Raw genomic sequence first — 18,032 nt, 5'->3', positions numbered from 1 at the left:
GACTATAAAACAAAGTCTCCACCCTGTCGATACTAGATTATAAATCAATAAGCAAGCAAGTGACACACCAACTATCAAGTATTTTATTTTTAAGTTTAAGTATTTTTCTATTTTATTTTTCTAAGTATTATCGTCGGTGTGGGATTGTCAAAATATTATGAGGATAAGACATATACAATCATGAAAAAACAGAAAATGTTATATACAGAGGCCGTGATATTTTCAGGTGAAAATGACCTAAAAGATCAGATTATTAAACACTATTGATTACTTAATTACCTATGTGGTTTTGCATGGGTCAGATCAAGTTAAAGTCTTCGTTGAATCATATAAAATTGTCTTTTGGCTTTATTTAATAAACAGAAAAATTTTATATGCATCTCAAAACTACTCCACTCATTACATATCGGCGTTACATTTATAAATTCTTATTATAGAATTAAACTAAGTTTAAAGATCATCGACATGTATTTAATATTGTTTAAGAATTTGTTGCAAAGTAAAAACAAAAGTCTAAGTCTATTTTAAAGCATTTTTGGTGCGGGTATACTGATCTAATAAATTAGAGTGTTAAACAGACACTAGTACATTGACACGGCGTGCTCAGAAAACAATAATTTGCATACAGGCTTCGAAGGCAGGTAGTCGTGCGCCGGGGTCATCGTAATCACCTCATCCCAACCAGTCCAAGGTATTTTGGTGCGACATTTCGCCAATCGATTAGGACCGAATCTTTGTTTTTTTACAACTGGACTGGGAAGGTTGTTAATCTGCTTTATATTCAAATTAAATGTTATTAGTTTCTATCCAAGTTGCAGGGTAAGATTGCTTTGATCAATGATGCCAATTAGCATTAATGAGTTTTAAAGTACAGGCATAAAATTCAAATGGTCAATTAAACAAATTACATGCACCTTACCAAACCATAAATATGTTAAAATTTTAATATATAAAAAACTTAAAATTTATTTGGTTGTATTTAATTCGAACTACCTAATACCACAAATAAAAAATAAATAGGAATTATTATTAACTATGGGGTGGATGTTAACAATAATAGTTAACGAATATGACGTTCATGTCCTAATATAAATTTTTGTGTCTATATAAATTTATGATTTAAACTGTCTAGGTTGAATATTTTTAAAGGTCTCTACTTTATTTATAACTATCCTTAATAGGTAGTCTTTGTTTTACAATTTACCTTGTTTACCTGTGTGCGGTAGAAATAATTAAGTTAATCAGTAACCAGCGGAGTTCTCAAGTTCAACACATAGGAAGGCCGTCTGATAGATATATAAAAGGTCCCTATTAGTATTATTTTGAGCGCAACTTGCGTCTGCCTGTTTGCACGTGCATGCCATATATTGTAGAGACTGTGTATTTTATCTTATACTTTGTTTTAATTATAATCTATTTAAAAGCTGTATTTACTACTTAATATAAGCACTGTATTAAATACTTAATATATTCTATAATATGATACTTCTCTTATTAAGAGGAAAGTATCTACTTTAAATATAGATAGGTTTGAAGTAGAATATGTTAAAGCATTTTGTCATAATGTATGTACTCGTATGTAGAGGTAACTAATGGAATGCTAACTATACGGAATGAATACTGGATACTTTTATAATTTATTGTTTGATATTGTCGTAAATCTATTCTATATCTCTATAATCTGTACATCTATACCACTGTAAGTCTCTATATACAATCGCATACATTATCCTTCCTTCTGTTCCGCGCCTCTCTAGATAGTAAAACCATAAAACATAATGCTCTTCGACAGTAAATAATGCAAGCAACCATTGGGTAGATAATAATAACATTTTGATAGCGATAATCTAACATAACTATCTACTATAAGTGACATAAGTACTTCAATCAAAGCAATTTCTGCATTCGGCATGATCTAGTCTTTAACACTGTTCTAAAAGTACCTACTCGTCATTCTGGCATTTTTAAAGCTTTAAATGCCGCTTGCAACGACAAAGTAACTAAATATCAGCAGTCTGAATATTCATAATATTTCTGTACTCTTTTTTGTATTACGATAAAATTATTCGTGACATTATTATAGAAATGTTTTCAAGTTTGTCGCATATATGTGCTCGTATCGTACCTGTTACTGACTTGCGGCCTACGAAACAACACATTTCAACATAGATTAAGGAATAACTTATATTACTATTCGTGGAAATTAAATATATATATATATATAGGTAATATCCATCTACGTCCACGCTTCCCAGAGTATTTAATGAAATATTTTAAGTTGAGAGAGTGTCACCGTAGTCTGATACTGTTTCGTCGGTATCACATCCATTATATGTACATACATGGACACCTACTATCCTATAATAATCGCGGCTTACTTGCTTGTATTGCTTAAAAAAAAAACAATGTTATGCATTGACAATGAGCCAAGTACCTACTTAGTACAATCGGTAAAACGAATGGTGTATACCTACTATAAATGTTTGTACTGCTCACATTTAAAATAGGTATGCTTCATCGAGTTCTAAATATCGTAGGAAAATGCCGATGTATCAATAAAAACAAATAAATCAATGAGTTCAGTGAACCTATAATTAATAGGTAAATTAATTGCTTAGGTTATTAGTGTATGTTAATTTAGTTTTAAATGAATTTAAAAGTTTATTGTATGTAAGTAATGAATTTTATTATACATATACGACATATGTAATTATTTCTACTTATATAGTGATATCAAAAATTGTGGTTAGCATAATCTACACCTAGGCTTAATGTGCGCGTAGAATAAATTTTATAATGTGACATAGTTCCAATTTATACAGTGCAATAGGTGTTCTGAAACTGACCACAATGTTCAGTTTGAACATAACTAAACGTTCACTTGGATCTGAAGCAAATGGTAGTAAAACAAATCTTTTATTGTCATCTAAAGTTTAAATGTTGTGGGGTGTAAAATGTTATGTAAAGGTTTAAATGGTGATTGTAAAAGTAATAAAACCCCGGCCGTTTTTGTTTACATTTCCCTCATACCTAAGTGAATATACAATTATAATCATGAAGCATTATATTAGTAAGTATTCATTTACTTCTGTTCTAGAATTATCGTTAACAATAAATAAAATTACTTACCCAAATATTATTTCGCCCCATAATGGGGAGCTTTTAAACCACAAATGCTTGATAAAATATATATCTGTAATAACAAAACAAAAAAATATAATTGAAATATTTTATATTTACTGCTATTTTAATTTATTTTATTAGAGGTCACTAATTGCATGACTTAAATAAAAGCTACTGTTCTATTTTATTTACCTATTGACTATTAGGTATATTATCACAATAATTAATCTAAGGAGTGATTTTGGGCTCCCTTTGGTAGAGGTGACTGTATTTTGATCGTGTGTGCCGGGGACTGAGTGGCCGGCGCGTTCGCATCCTAGTGTTAAATATATTCGGTGTCATCGTGCTTCTCATCTTGGATACATACACGTTCATTATGTGTATATGACACTGGATTTAGGGGAAATACTTTGTCCTCTAATCACGACTTGTTCAAGCAATTCTAATGTCATTCTTTAAGGTGTTTTAAATCTATTACTAAATAGTGAAAACAACCCTTATACAGTTTTCAGCATGATTATTTGTGTATATAGCACAACATTTGATACAGTACCTTAAACAGCATCCAAATGTAAAACTTACCACCATAGTATTTTTAATAGTTACCATACCTCTGTAAGCGCTTCTGTAAATGTAGGTACTTGTAGGTAACTTGAATACCATAGAACGAGGGATAAAAAATAAAATAAATAATTGTTTATAGATAGAGGTCACAAGTTAAGTAGTTTTTAAATTACAATGTTAAGTTAATATACACGTAGTTTGTATGTGTCTTTTTCTCTTTCGTCACATTTTTTATACTATATTTACGATATATAATAGGTATCTATTTAGATTATAACAAAACAAATGTTTGATTTGGTTTCAATGTTATGTGAGATAGAAATCGATATATTTATCAATCCTATATACATAAACTGTAGACATAAATATGGTTATTCTCATGGTTACACTGACTAGCCATTTATTATTTCCGAATAGTATACCGGTTTTCACTGATTTAGTATAAGTTTAACGATAAACATTTTTATGTTTTGTATATGAACTGAGAAATAAAAATAAATTCAAATTTTATTGCTATTCAAATTACATGTGCTAACTAGCTGTTACCTGCGACTTCGTCAGCGGTAGAATTTTTATTGTTAAAATAAATTAATTTTCTAAAATAAAAGTAGCCTAAGTTACTTTTTATATCATAAGCTAGCTCCAAATAAAACAAACAGCCAGATAGACCAAAACATTTATAATAAATTTTAAGATGTAAGTGTGTAGACATTTAGTGAAAAGCTGTTAATTTGATATTACAAAAAGACGCTTCAATTCTATTTTTTATATAGGTTGTATACTTTTGAAACATATTTTATATATATGCCTATATATAAATTTTAAAAAGGAGCGACAAGTCGAAATCCCGTTTTAGTTTTCATGAAACACACTTACCTTCTCCGAAGAAAAATGAAATAAAAAATATTTATTGATCGTTGTACCCTTTCCGTTACAGCCTGAATAAGAACATGTTACAATTTCTTAGTTTTAGAGTGATAACGTTTTTAAATAGATCCTATTATAATATATTTAAGTAGATATAAATTATTTTTCAAGTATCCACTGCAATAAATCTAACAACACTCACTATGTAAAGTTGTACACTAACCATAAGTTTATTATCATGATGTCACTTATACACACAATACAGAATCAATTATAACATTGTCCTTACACTTGCTGTCAGTTTTCACTAGTTCCGTACCATCTTCAATCAACGAATACAATGATATGAAGTAGGTATAAGTATCTACTTTACTAACATGCGTTTGTGCGAAGTAAGTTGTAAGGAGTGCTCAACCAGTGTTATATCAAGAATAAAAACTTTGTTAGTGGTCATTGACTGTTAAATAGGAATGGAATATCTACTCTTATCTATCTCTGCAACTACCAAAATTGCATTTATAACTGGGAGTAAAATATTACTTATTTATTATAACTTGGATGTTTATAACCTAATACTTCCTATAACTATTCATTATTATTAGTGCATATATATGTACTTTATTATCATTGATTATTTTATTATCACCTCCATCTTTGTATTTCACTCCCAGAGTTATGAATTACTCTTACCCAAGCCGCTCAGCAAAATAATCAATATCTCTTGACTATGTAGTGCGTCTGGAATTACTGACGTGAGGATTTGTTTTTTATTTATTTGATAATAATAGATAAAAACGAAATCCTTCCACTGACTCCAATGGCCGTAAGAGGCTTAGTGTATTCTTTTTATTCAAGTTACTCTAGTATAAAAAGATGAGATGAGTTGAGATCACGTAAACTATGTTAGTTTTATTATCAAAGAATATTCTGTAAATAGAAAATTCACGCAGGTTTATTTTTATAACAATGTGACTTTAAATAAATTAATACGTATTATTATAAATCATGAATGTTAATAAGAATAAAACGAAATCATATGTTTAGTAATTAATTGATTAATTTAAGTAATAAATGATGATGTTAATATGAAAATAAACTATAGTTGATTTTTGTGCGATATATGTAAAATATTTTATATAAGAATACTATTACAACTAAACGGTTGGCCACTTCTGACAGCATTTTATCATCTGGTGATTGTATAGAAGCGTGCGTATGACCCTGTTCCTTGGAGTGCTGATGCGCTGGCGCACTGGGCGCTACCGTAATTATTATGCACGTTGCGTTCCTTCCTTTCTTCCCGCCAATGTCGCCCGCATTGTTTGTCACCACATCGATGCCTATTCTACCTAACTGTACACCCACTAAGTGGACCCTGAAATTGGCATTGCCCTTGTTTAATTCTCAAACTTGACCTGGACGCGTGACCTAGCTGACATTTCTAATGAAGTCACCATCCCAAAGTATCTGTGTATGCACTTTTGTAAATAGTTGGTGGATTTTCGTTATATTTTATATTTTAGGTTTGGTGGATTTTCTATGCATGATCTACACAGATATGTATTTTGTTTCAATATGTCATATTCAATCAATTATTATTTCTAGAAAGCACTGTGAAGATCATAATGATCGAATTTAAAATTCGATCATTATTATTATTTTTAAAAATAAATACAGGATTTTTTAAGTCAAGATAAAGAAGAATGAAACAAAATGGTAAAGATATCGCGTAACGTACAAAAATACCTGCACAAAGGATCGTATTCAGAACATCTTTCTTGAAATAATAAAATATCAAATATAAGTCTTCACATTATCAAAGATCTGTCGCAAAAGAGTAGTAGGCGGCCTCGATGGTTTAGCGGCACAGCACACCGCTTTACTTCCGATAGTCGCGGGTTGCAAACTTTTGGATTCATGAGTATGAATGTTTGTATTGGTCTGGATGTATATTATGTATGCATTTACAAAAAAAAATGTATTTAAGTATTTGTGGGTATTAGTTGCTAGTACCCATAACACAAGCTATAATTAGATGGCGCTGTGTGATTTGGCCTGGACTATTATATTAATATTAGGTATAAATGTTGTTGAACTTAGTTTATTGTTGTATGAATATGAGAATTATTACAGTTTATTAGGTTCTTAATAACAGTACTTGACGTCGTGAACAAAGCTAGAAATAATATTGTTCAGTTTCTAAACGCGTCATGTAAATTAGTTTCTGACCAGTCACCGCTATATACAATATTTGTTCAAAGTCTAGATGTAAACAATGCATAAGTCATAACAGACTTGAATAGTGACATTTTTTAAAAAGATGTACATCCCGTTATTTTTATACAAATGAAGCGTTTATCAATTGTTTTGCTTGCGTTAACTTGGTTTCGCGACGTGTGATACCTACTGCTCCGGATCTTATTGCCCTTTTCAAAGTTGCTTTAAAGGGAACCTGTTTATGTTAACATTAAAAAAGTGCTATGTATATTTACAAGGGTAGAGGCCTGCGGGTGCATCACGAAGATTCACGATCAAGTTCAAGGTGGGCCGTTGGCATTTTGGGTGATTCGTCAATGAGTATATGAGTGACGAGGACGAGGACCGTCGCCCACATCCATGTAACATTATAATTATTTATGTATTGATATGTAATTAAACACAAAGATTCTATTGTTGTAATTTTATTAAACAGAGATGTAGGTACCTGTGTTATATCCAGCAAAGGTTAATGACTATTTTTTTTTTTTTTTTTTTATTGGGTTGTTTGGGCTATTGTCAGATGTGTAGCACCTGTAGCACTGCGACCTACAAAGATCTATTGTGCTCGCCCTTTTCAGAGTTCGCTACCTAGACCCGTCAGGGACAAGAATTGAAGGATATTCTTAGGAGCGATCGTTTTTATCTCCTCGGGAAAGAGTGTAAACTTTCCAAAGGAGATATTTCGTTTATGCATGAGTGGGCTACAACCACATAGGATGTGAAGCGGCGTTTCCTCTTCAGTTTGGCAGAATCTGCAGATACTAGTCGTGCATAGGCCTAGCTTAGCCATATGCTTGTTCAATTTGCAGTGTCCTGTGAGGGCCCTAGTCATCATGCATATGTTGTTTTTACTCAATAGCAGTAATCGATTGGAGTATTTGGTCGACCCGATATAAGGTCTTTTGAATGTATTAATCCTGGCATTTCTTGCCAGTGATTCAGTGCTTCTCGTTTGGTTATTAATTTGAGATGTCCCAGTTTTAGGCAACGAGGCACACCACAGAAGGGTTCGGTTTTGGACGGTTTTTGCCCCTAACTTTGCCAGATGGTCGGCATTCTCATTGCCTTCAATATTTGAATGCCCGGGGACCCATCTCAGAATAATATTATTTCTGCTTCCTACTTCATTTAGTAGCAGGATACAGTTTCTAATAAGTTTAGAACGGATTTCGTACGAGTTAAGTGCTAGTAGAGCAGCTTGACTGTCCGAATAAATGTATATGTTCTGATTGATGTAGTTGAGGCTTAGGATTACTTCCAGACATCTAATTAAGGCGTAAGTCTCTGCCTGAAAGATTGAGGCGTATTTTCCTAAGCCTATATAGTTGCAGATTTTGGGTTTTACACCACATATTCCACATCCTACATCATCTCCTATTTTGGACCCGTCTGTAATGACTAGGTCATGCTCTGAGTGAGACGGTGTATGGTTATTTTGCCATTCGTCTCTTCCAGATATTTCGATTTTGTAATATTGTACAAAGTTACACTCTGGTGCCATGTTGTCTTCAGGCATTCCCAGAATAGGATCACTCATAATCGAGTCTTGTATAGTTTTTATGGCCACCTTTGGGAACTTATTCTGAGCATATTGGCTTTCGCCTTTTCCTGTATGAATAAAGAAGATGCGTCAAGTCCAATAATGCGTCTAGAGCTTATGGTGCTCATGGCTCCTGTGTTAATGACTATATGATAGCTTATTTTATTGATTAAATTCATTTCAAACGAAACATGGGTCCGGTTTCATTTTAGATCCATAAGAATCATCATTGTTTGAGATTTAATAATATTACATGTGTATTGTACACACACATTATGTTATACCTAAAGGCAATACTTCTATTAAATAGATATTTATGTAATAATTAATACGTAACAAGATCTTTTTTTTCAACTAGTAAAATTCTCTTTCTATAGATATTTTCCGTCTAGAACATGCAGCCATCTATTAATTCGGCTTCACCGTGCTGTAATATACCTACCTACCTATAACCTGAAAACTAAGTCCTCCGAAATGGCTAAGAATAAACACATGACTCATATGATGGCAATAAATTATAGTTAAATTCTGTAAGTCAGGTTTACTAGAATTATTAAATTTTGATTTCTTTTACAATTTAATTTCGTAATGACACTGGATTTAGGGGAAATATTTTGTCGTCTAATCACGACTTGTTCAAGCAATTCTAATGTCATTCTTTAAGGTGTTTTAAATCTATTACTAAATAGCAGTGGCACTTCGTGAAAAAATAGCCATTATTATTGGTAAAAATTGCATATAGATGGCGTGATTGGTATCGATGGAATTGTTCATAGTTTTGCCAACGTTTTAAAAAACAAAATTGTGTTTTCAAAAAAGTTTAATCTATTTTTAAAAAGTTATTACACCGTTAGCGCAGGTGGGTGCACAATAGCTACTCATCCATAAAAACTATATTTCTGGACACACACATACATATATTTTGTAACTTCATAGTAATTTTCATGTTGATTAGAAACATAGCTAATTAGCCACAGGGAAGTAAGGAGTTTATTTACTTAAAAAAACATTAAGAGAGGTTACTTTAGAGTAGGAGCAATTTCAAGAACACAACAGCACTTATAACATTCAGATATGTATTTCAATAGCATTACGCAAATTTTTCATAACTATTGAGTTTTCTACTTTAGAACCCAAATATACATAATTATATTGTTGTAAATCTAGCGCCATCTATTATCCAGCTGTAGTACTTTTAAGTTTGTTATGCTATTGAAAATGCTTTGAGTGAAAGATGGTTATCATTTGTCCGCATAGATGTAGACATAGTAGTCTCGAAATAAAATAAAATTAAATATACAGGAATGATTGTTGTCTCGGGTTAGTCAGAGATTATATAATGATAATTACCGATGCTATAGTGAACACTTGGACTAGTTGTCCACATTTCGCTGGGTATATTTAAATCCAAAGTGGTAGGGAAACCTACCACCGTCTCTCGAAAAATTTTTTGGTTTTATTATTAGCGTTGTTTGCTTCGGTGAAGTCTGAATTATAAATTGACTAGCAGTTTTCTAGTAATTATATTTTTGAGCATTATCACGGAATTTATCCGTTTTACATATTTCATTTCTACTATTTTAATCCGACTTCTAAACAGAAAGCACTTTTAAACCATATTATTAATTTTTTTAATTATGCAGGCTCCAAATGGTTCATTCTCCCGGTCGTATATTGGTAAAAAAAAAACAATATTTTATAACGGTCGTCTAACGCCACTTGCCCGTGGTGATGTCGACCACCCTCAACACACACCGGATTACCAAAACATTCTATCTATCTAAATCTAATCTATCTCAAGAATCTCTACCACTATACGTTGTTAACGGTAGGTTGCTAACTTATCTGACTTCATATTAGTTAACTTAGTATTTATTTCTTAAACATTTCACTAGTTACGGACCCCTAGAAATTCCAAGGATCCCCTTAATAAAAAAATAAGGAATAAATTTGGGAGGATTTATTTTTTAGACTTCTATATATGTATAGACTCACGAGAGCGAGTCTTAAGACCAGAGATTAAGGAATACCGTGATAAGTGATTGTAATGACTTCACCAGTACTTCATATATGCTATAGTAATCTAACCTGTAGATACATTGGTCAACAAAATTCTTATCATTGGAATATATAAATAACCCTGGACAAATAACACAGCGCCATCTAGTCTAGGTAAGCAGAACTTGTATTGTACTAGACAACTGATATAAATACTTACTATATTACTTACTTTTTTTTCTGTAAATACATAAGATACATTGAAAACACCCAGACCGACAAACACTCATGAATATAAATGACTGCACCGTGCGAGGAATTGAACCCGCGACCATCGGAAGTAAATCGGTGTGCTAAATAGCTAGACCACCGAGGCTGTCAAAATAAATAAATGAATAATGTTAGAAAAGTTTTACCAATAAATTCACATGACGATACTTATTTGGTACATATAATTTATATAATTTATTTAACAGTGGAGACAAATCTTAGTATGTTATCATCGGCGTCGATTCAGCGCTGAGAGAGATGAACTTAAAGTGCTCTCAAAACAATAGATAACAAGAAATACTTAGGATACTGACAAGTCAGATCGATAACTACAGCAGTTACGGTTTAAAATAAGATTAAATAAGACGTTTACTTGCTTGCCTTATTAATTATATTATTAATTATGACATCGGAGAGTTATCAAGTATTTTTAAGTAGACGTATAGTAACTGAGAGTAAAATTTTTGATGGTGGTGTTTTGGTTAAAGATGGTGTGATAGAACAACTGCTGACAAGGGAAGAAGTGAACAATCTCGTTATAGAAAATGACGGCAAGATTGAGGTAAATGGATCTCTTGATTATGATAATAAGTAAGTAGATATGGAACCTCCGTAATTAATAAAGAGTGCACAGTTCCAGTAGCGTGCTTAAATGACCTCCTAATCACAATAAAGTTACCTTCAGTCATGATACTAACTAATGAAATCCACAATTGTTATTTAATCTTCAATCAGTTACAGATTGTTGGTATTTATATTAAACTAAATTAAATTAATTTATTAAATTTTCTGTCAATGATACAGTAAAAATCTTGTTATGGTAACAAGATTTCTATTTACTATCTAAAACAGACAGCGTTTTGACATAATCATTGTACTTATATTAAAATATGAGCACTAAAATTTTATATGTTTAAATACATATTAATGGAGCCCGTAATAGAGGAATTTACTTTGAAACCGCTTTTTCAAGTAAATTCCTAAGCACGGACGTGCGTTTTTACGAGGTCTAAGATTTCATGGAAGTTTTACGAGTATGCAGGTCTCGTAGAACCCATGCTCTAATAAATTAGTGTAGAATTCCTTATATAGTTCATAATACAAGCATCACTGAATCAACAAAACTATAGTTAGACCATTTTTATTTAAAAAACTGTGTATTGTTTCAGGTGATAGATGGTGGTAATTCTGCGTTAATAGCTGGCGTGGTCGATTCACATGTCCATGTGAATGAACCTGGTCGCACGGCCTGGGAAGGGTTCCGTACTGCAACTAGCGCGGCGGCTGCTGGCGGTATTACCACCATTGTTGACATGCCACTGTAAAGTTCTTTTATAATGTATTCTTTTCATTAATAACCACATATATAATAGAGAACGTGTGAAAACGTTTATATATGTATACCCGTCCGAAGCAGGGGCGGTTAGCTAGTTTGATTATATACTCGTATCAAATTCCAGAAATTCAATACCACCGACTACAACACTAATGAACCTGAAAATTAAAGCCTCCGCAGCTGTTGGGAATGTTTTTGTTGATATCGGTTTTTGGGGAGGAGTCATTGTAGGAAATCAGGTAAATACTATATAGTATTTTTTATAGGTAGGTATTTTTAATTTGTTATTTGTATTTAAGAATTTTAATTAAGATATTTTCTATGTATAATTAACTAATAAAATCTTTCAGAATTCCCTTCGAGATTTGGTGAAGGCTGGTGTTGTGGGATTCAAATGTTTCCTCTGTCCTAGTGGCGTAGAGGAATTCCCAAATGTGGAGCCTCAGGACCTTGAACATGCTTTTGCCGAGCTCGAAGGAACCGGAACAGTATTAGCAGTAATTACATCTCATATACATATATTGTTACTTAGCGTATAAATCTAACGAGACTGTACATAAATAGTTATTTAGGTACAGTTAGGTAATAAGTATATTAATTAGTGATTCTTCACAATTTTTTTAAGTAAAACTAGGTACATTATTATTAGACACACACAATTTTAATAAGTACTAGATAGACTGTATGCACTAAACAATAAGGCAAGTGTGATAAGATGCAAAAGGAGGTGTTCCTATTCATGTTAATTCTTATGATGACGATTTAACTAAACGTTTTGCGTCTTATATATAGATAGATATATTGTTACTTTTTTTGTAGTGGGATTATTTCTCTCCGCTGCTAGTAAATCCTACATATTAATTTTCTATGCAATAGATTTATTTATTTTTGTTTATTAGGTAATATTTTACAGTTCCATGCCGAAATTGAAGAAGACAATATTACGCTAAGAAATAATATCAAAAAGAAAGGTAAGTGTAGATGATAAAAAAACTAAACATTTTAGTAATGTCTACGTGGATTACGAAAATTGCCTTTATTTTTTAAATTTTCTATTGCCATATAATTTTGAATGTAAGTGTACTTACATGTACCCAAAATATATTTATTATTTAACTCTTTATCTACGAATTACACTCATAATAGTGATTATTTCAAAATACTCGTCTTACTTTCAGATCCCGAAGAATATACAACCTACCTGGAAACGCGGCCGCCGTCAATGGAATTGAATGCCATAAAGCTTATAAATAATTTTGTTCAGAAGACTGAGTAAGTCTGTAGAGTGAATTTAGACACAACTTGAATTTACAATTACACAGACAGACATTTATGCTATCATTTTTTTGAGTTAGGATTACGTTTACAAATGACTGGAATGTTGTATATAGATTGTTGTCATATATACTCGTATTGCGGAATATGGTGTATAACATTATATTGTCTTTGCGACAATTATAGGTAGGTATATAAATTAATAATTTACCTCTGTAGAATATCTTGTAAAACATTGTTTAAATTACAGTGTTCGAGTGCATATAGTGCATGTGTCATCAGCGAATGTTGTGCCAATGTTAGAAGAGGCGCGTCGGGGAAGATTGTCAGCCGGAAATAAATCCTGGCGAGGGGGCGTTACTGCGGAGACCTGCCATCATTACCTTACCCTCAGCTCCGATCAAATCCCACGGGGATGCAGTGAATATAAGTGCGCACCACCCATCAGGGATAGTGATAACAAGGTAGACTGAATTGCAATAAATAAATTATGTTTTTAAATCTATCGTTGTTTGGCAACCAAGACACAACCAATGAGCCAATACAATGAAGACTATAGACAAGCTGAAATTAGGAACGGGTTTATATCATAAAGTAGGTAAGCATTTGCTAAGAAACTAATTTGGAGTGGAGCACTTTAAAATTATGTGACAGGTAACAGTAACAGGCAATAACTAATATATTTTTAATATATTAAAGAAAAGTTAAAACTATTCAGTAAGGTCATCAGTCACGTCGTTTGATGTGAGACATTTTTTTATTTCCCTTGTTATCTTCCTATATATACCCGTCAGGTGACTTAGTTCAGTAATATGAATATGATAGGATAATTTTTTTTTCCAGGAGAGGTTGTGGAAATATTTATTAGAGGACAAACTTGATATGGTTGTTTCTGACCATTCTCCTTGCACTCCCGAGCTTAAGTGCAGTAATAATTTAGAAGCATGGGGCGGAATATCTTCTGTACAGTTTGGTAATATGTTTATGTTTATTTATTAAAGAAAACATAATATGTGGAATAATAGATTCATGCATTTATTTATCATCTGCAATTTATACAAATTCAATTACAAACATGTTATACACAGGCAGTTAATATTTTTTTAGTAATGCATTTGGAACAATAATACTTTATATTCGTTTCATATGAGGAATTATCAATATTATAAGGCTTTATGATTATAAATGATATACACATTTAAATCTCTTCTCTCTAACGAAGTCTTGCATTACCTGGACTTGTTACTAGTTACTATTTAATTATGATTAAAGCTATTTAATTTGCTCATCCATAGGTTACAACAGACAAAACTTATGTAAGAGGTATATACCAGTATATAGTCATATAAAAAAATATTACGTTGATTAATAAATAAGTAAATTTTAACTGCAGTTTGTGGATACTAAAAATGTAATAAAGAAATGTTATATGATGGTTGTTTGAGTTTGTTATCATAAATCTCTTTTGGACCTAAATTAATGAAGATATTTTGTTTTGTATCCATAAATTCTTTTGCAGGCTTATCTTTATTTTGGACAAATGCTAGTGCACGTGGTTTGGATTTGCGGAGTATCAGTAAATATTTAAGTTCTAATACTGCATTGCTTTGCGGTCTTGAAGATAAAAAGGGAGCAATAAAACCTGGGCTGGATGCTGACCTGGTGTTTTTTGACCCAGATTCTACATTCACAGTAACTTCAGAAATTATACGTCATAAAAACAAGGTAAATAGGCATAGGTACACAGATCTATTTACTCTCTTATGCATCAAAACCATTGTAAGGGCCACAGCAAGTAGGTATAACGTGACATGATAACATATGTTTCATTTGTATCTGGTGAGATTTCGTTTTGGATTTGTAGTCAATGGAGCAATAAAACCTGGGCTGGATGCTGACCTGGTGTTTTTTGACCCAGATTCTACATTCACAGTAACTTCAGAAATTATACGTCATAAAAACAAGGTAAATAGGCATAGGTACACAGATCTATTTACTCTCTTATGCATCAAAACCATTGTAAGGGCCACAGCAAGTAGGTATAACGTGACATGATAACATATGTTTCATTTGTATCTGGTGAGATTTCGTTTTGGATTTGTAGTCAATGTTGAGTTTACTTATAATTATGGAATAAATAATCATTACATAGTATAAAACAAAGTCGCTGTCGCTAACTGTCCGACCCTATGTAAGCTTAAATCTTTAAAACTACGCAACGGATTTTGAAGCGTTTTTTTTACAGATAGAGTGATTCAAGAGGAAGATTTGTATGTTTGTATTTGATATGTATAATACCTGTACACCCGGGCGACGCCGGGGTGAGTAGCTAATATAAAATAAAAGACATCTGTATTTTAAATTATAAATATGTAGGTATATTGCAAATATAGACATCCATTATTGAACTGTTTTGTCCCTTTTATTCCATTTTGATTTATTTCTTGTGTTATTCCTTCCAATTCTAAATTATGCCTTCATATCTTGTAATTTAATTGCCATATCTCATATTCTAACGAAAATACAGCTTACAAATCGCGCTGCTTGGCTGGTAAAATGGTGCTAAAATAGGTAAAATAGACTAATTTGTGCAAAATCTGACTCAATAAAGTAATATTGATAATATCCATAAAATGTTTTATTAAACATGGTTGTGTTTGTTAATATTTCAGTTGACTCCATACTTGGGGAAAGAACTACAGGGTGTGGTAAAGCAGACTTACCTACGTGGACAGCTTATATACGATGGTTCAGATGTATTAGAAGAACCCCGAGGAAATTTATTGTTGAATAAATTTGTGCCAACCTGAAAATTTTATCAACTCACAATGGACAACAAAGCCCACATTATTCAGGGAACTGTCGTAGCATTGTATAATCTACTTCAGATAATATATAAGATGAAAACAAATAACGAACAATAACACCGTGACGTTTTTTGGATTGTCTGTAATTAATTAAAACAGAACTTTATTCAAAGAAACTTAATATAAGCACTTTTGAACAGTAATTTTTTTTTATTCTAACACTCATTCGGAACGCAGACTCATCCCAAGAAGAATAAGTAAGAAACTTGTGTGTTGCTCTTTTAAATAAATATTGATTTAATTATATTTACATTAACAAGGATTAGGCATGCGACAATCAACATAGAAACCGCTACGCACTTAATCTCTGTTCAATCGGATAACATTGTCAGCGCTATGAATTTTAAATTAGATATTTTCTACAAAAACATTATTATCATTTATAATAATAATGCTAAAAAATAGATAATGAAACAATTAAGAGGATCTATTTTGTGTAGATTTTTTTCTCTACCACTTTATTTAAAATATTTTTTCATATTTCTTAGTTATCAAGTTATTTTGAAAAAAGGCGTCATTTAACCCTTTTATTAATTTTATCCCTTTCCCGTCAAGTTAAATCAAAATTTCTTTGGACTTATCTATATTAATAATTCCGTCAAAGGGTACGGTAGACTCGAACGAAACCTTATGTGAATAACAAAACATAAAAAAATATTGATTTCGAGTCCACAACATATATCCGCAAAATTCGGATTATGGAGTATTTCGTTAAATTCTAATGACACTGACAAACAAACTGCAGTCGCCATCTTTTCATGTCACTAGCTAACAACCAATCAACACTAAGCGTGCGTTCGCGCCAAAGATCCATCACAAAGACCTGCGACATGTGACATGTGGCGTTGACGTTTCGCGAAAATATAGTTTTTGACACTTTTTATGATAAAAGAGTACAGTACAGTCGTTTTTTCTTTAAATTGGCCGATTGCGAGACAAATTTGACAAATTTTTTTTTGTTAATTTGTTTCACGGCTCCGGATACAGGTCCTTTTTAGCCCAACTTAAAGTTTTACAATATAAATTACAAAAATTAAAGTCAATGTCCAATGTCAAATGTTGTTTCTCTGTTCTGATGAACTTATTAAAAAAAACTTACTAACAATCACAATTTCTTCACATTTTATTACACATACACACATTATGCCAGGTATTTGCATTTTTTAAATAAGGTCGTGGCACTATTGGAAATTAATGTTATTTACCCATTTTTATAGATTATACGGAAATAATGTGTGGGTGTTTATTTAAAAAGCATTAACACAAAATTAATAAAGTATAGGTAGGTATTAATAAATATATGGATATAATATATTTTCTTATATATATAATAAATAGATTTTCTTATTTTTCACTAAAATAAAGACTAACTGCCTTTTTTATAAAACAAATGACCTTTTCATAGTGTAATATATTATTTAACTGATTGTAAGAAAAAAAATGTTGGTTTGTAGATTAGTACTGTAAAATTTTCTATTTGTACGGAAACGACAAAAATATATTTTTATTCTGTATAATAATACGACAGTAGTGGAAACATTAGTAAATTATACAATTCTGTTATAGAAATGTCATATTAAACTTTAAAACTAATTTGTTAGAATAAAAGTTTCCGATTAAACAAATCGATATGGCTACCCCGCTACAGGTGGTAGCATTTTTTTTTGGTTCTGTTTATCCTTAATCGGAAAGGCAAAGGGAACTGCGCCCATACAGCCGAGGTGGTAACATTATTTGAAAATTTTACATTTAAACCTGTCAATTTAGTCTCCCGGATTAAAAATCAAACTATAACCAAGTATGGCACTTAAAAATTAATTACTAAGCTACTTGGTGTCCCTGTAGCCCCAAGCCCTGCATGTTTATGGGGCTCGACCCCAGAGTGGGAGCATAGCAAATGGCTAATGCGGGACGATAGGGAAGGTTGAAAGGA

At 31.9% G+C, this 18,032-nt stretch overlaps 2 protein-coding genes across 2 annotated transcripts in view; one reads left to right on the top strand and one right to left on the bottom strand.

Annotated features, from left to right (window-relative positions):
* The window catches only part of LOC131848516 (probable chitinase 10), a 33,410-nt gene extending 30,007 nt beyond the window's left edge, over positions 1 to 3,403 (bottom strand). The window contains exons 1-2 of the mRNA XM_059198407.1: positions 3,316 to 3,403; positions 3,130 to 3,193 (exon numbers count right to left, since the gene is read on the bottom strand). Of these exons, the coding sequence (XP_059054390.1) occupies positions 3,130 to 3,150 (21 nt within the window). The 5' untranslated portion in view covers positions 3,151 to 3,193; positions 3,316 to 3,403. The remainder of the gene's footprint in view (positions 1 to 3,129; positions 3,194 to 3,315) is intronic.
* A 7,534-nt stretch (positions 3,404 to 10,937) lies between these two features.
* On the top strand, positions 10,938 to 16,042 carry LOC131848531 (allantoinase-like). The gene is made up of 10 exons (XM_059198428.1): positions 10,938 to 11,183; positions 11,791 to 11,942; positions 12,082 to 12,196; positions 12,308 to 12,454; positions 12,871 to 12,928; positions 13,136 to 13,229; positions 13,483 to 13,696; positions 14,076 to 14,205; positions 14,752 to 14,957; positions 15,905 to 16,042. Exons 1-10 carry the CDS (start codon positions 11,025 to 11,027, stop codon positions 16,040 to 16,042), a joined length of 1,413 nt encoding a protein of 470 aa, XP_059054411.1. The 5' UTR covers positions 10,938 to 11,024.
* The last annotated feature ends 1,990 nt before the right edge of the window (positions 16,043 to 18,032 follow it).

This window comes from Achroia grisella, unplaced genomic scaffold, assembly GCF_030625045.1.
Source record: "Achroia grisella isolate CSIRO2021 unplaced genomic scaffold, CSIRO_AGI_Agris_v1 utg558, whole genome shotgun sequence".
NCBI classification, from domain to species: domain Eukaryota; kingdom Metazoa; phylum Arthropoda; class Insecta; order Lepidoptera; family Pyralidae; genus Achroia; species Achroia grisella.
Note: the sequence above shows the minus strand (reverse complement) of the source record. Positions and strands in the feature narration are given on the sequence as shown.

What these genes read in the sequence shown, in the direction of transcription:
- LOC131848531 (XM_059198428.1), top strand. Translation starts at nt 11,025, where the DNA reads ATGACATCGGAGAGTTATCAAGTATTTTTAAGTAGACGTATAGTAACT. An exon ending in AATTTTGTTCAGAAGACTGA is followed by an intron (nt 13,230 to 13,482) that starts GTAAGTCTGTAG and finishes TTTAAATTACAG; the next exon opens with TGTTCGAGTGCATATAGTGC. An exon ending in TCAGGGATAGTGATAACAAG is followed by an intron (nt 13,697 to 14,075) that starts GTAGACTGAATT and finishes TTTTTTTTCCAG; the next exon opens with GAGAGGTTGTGGAAATATTT.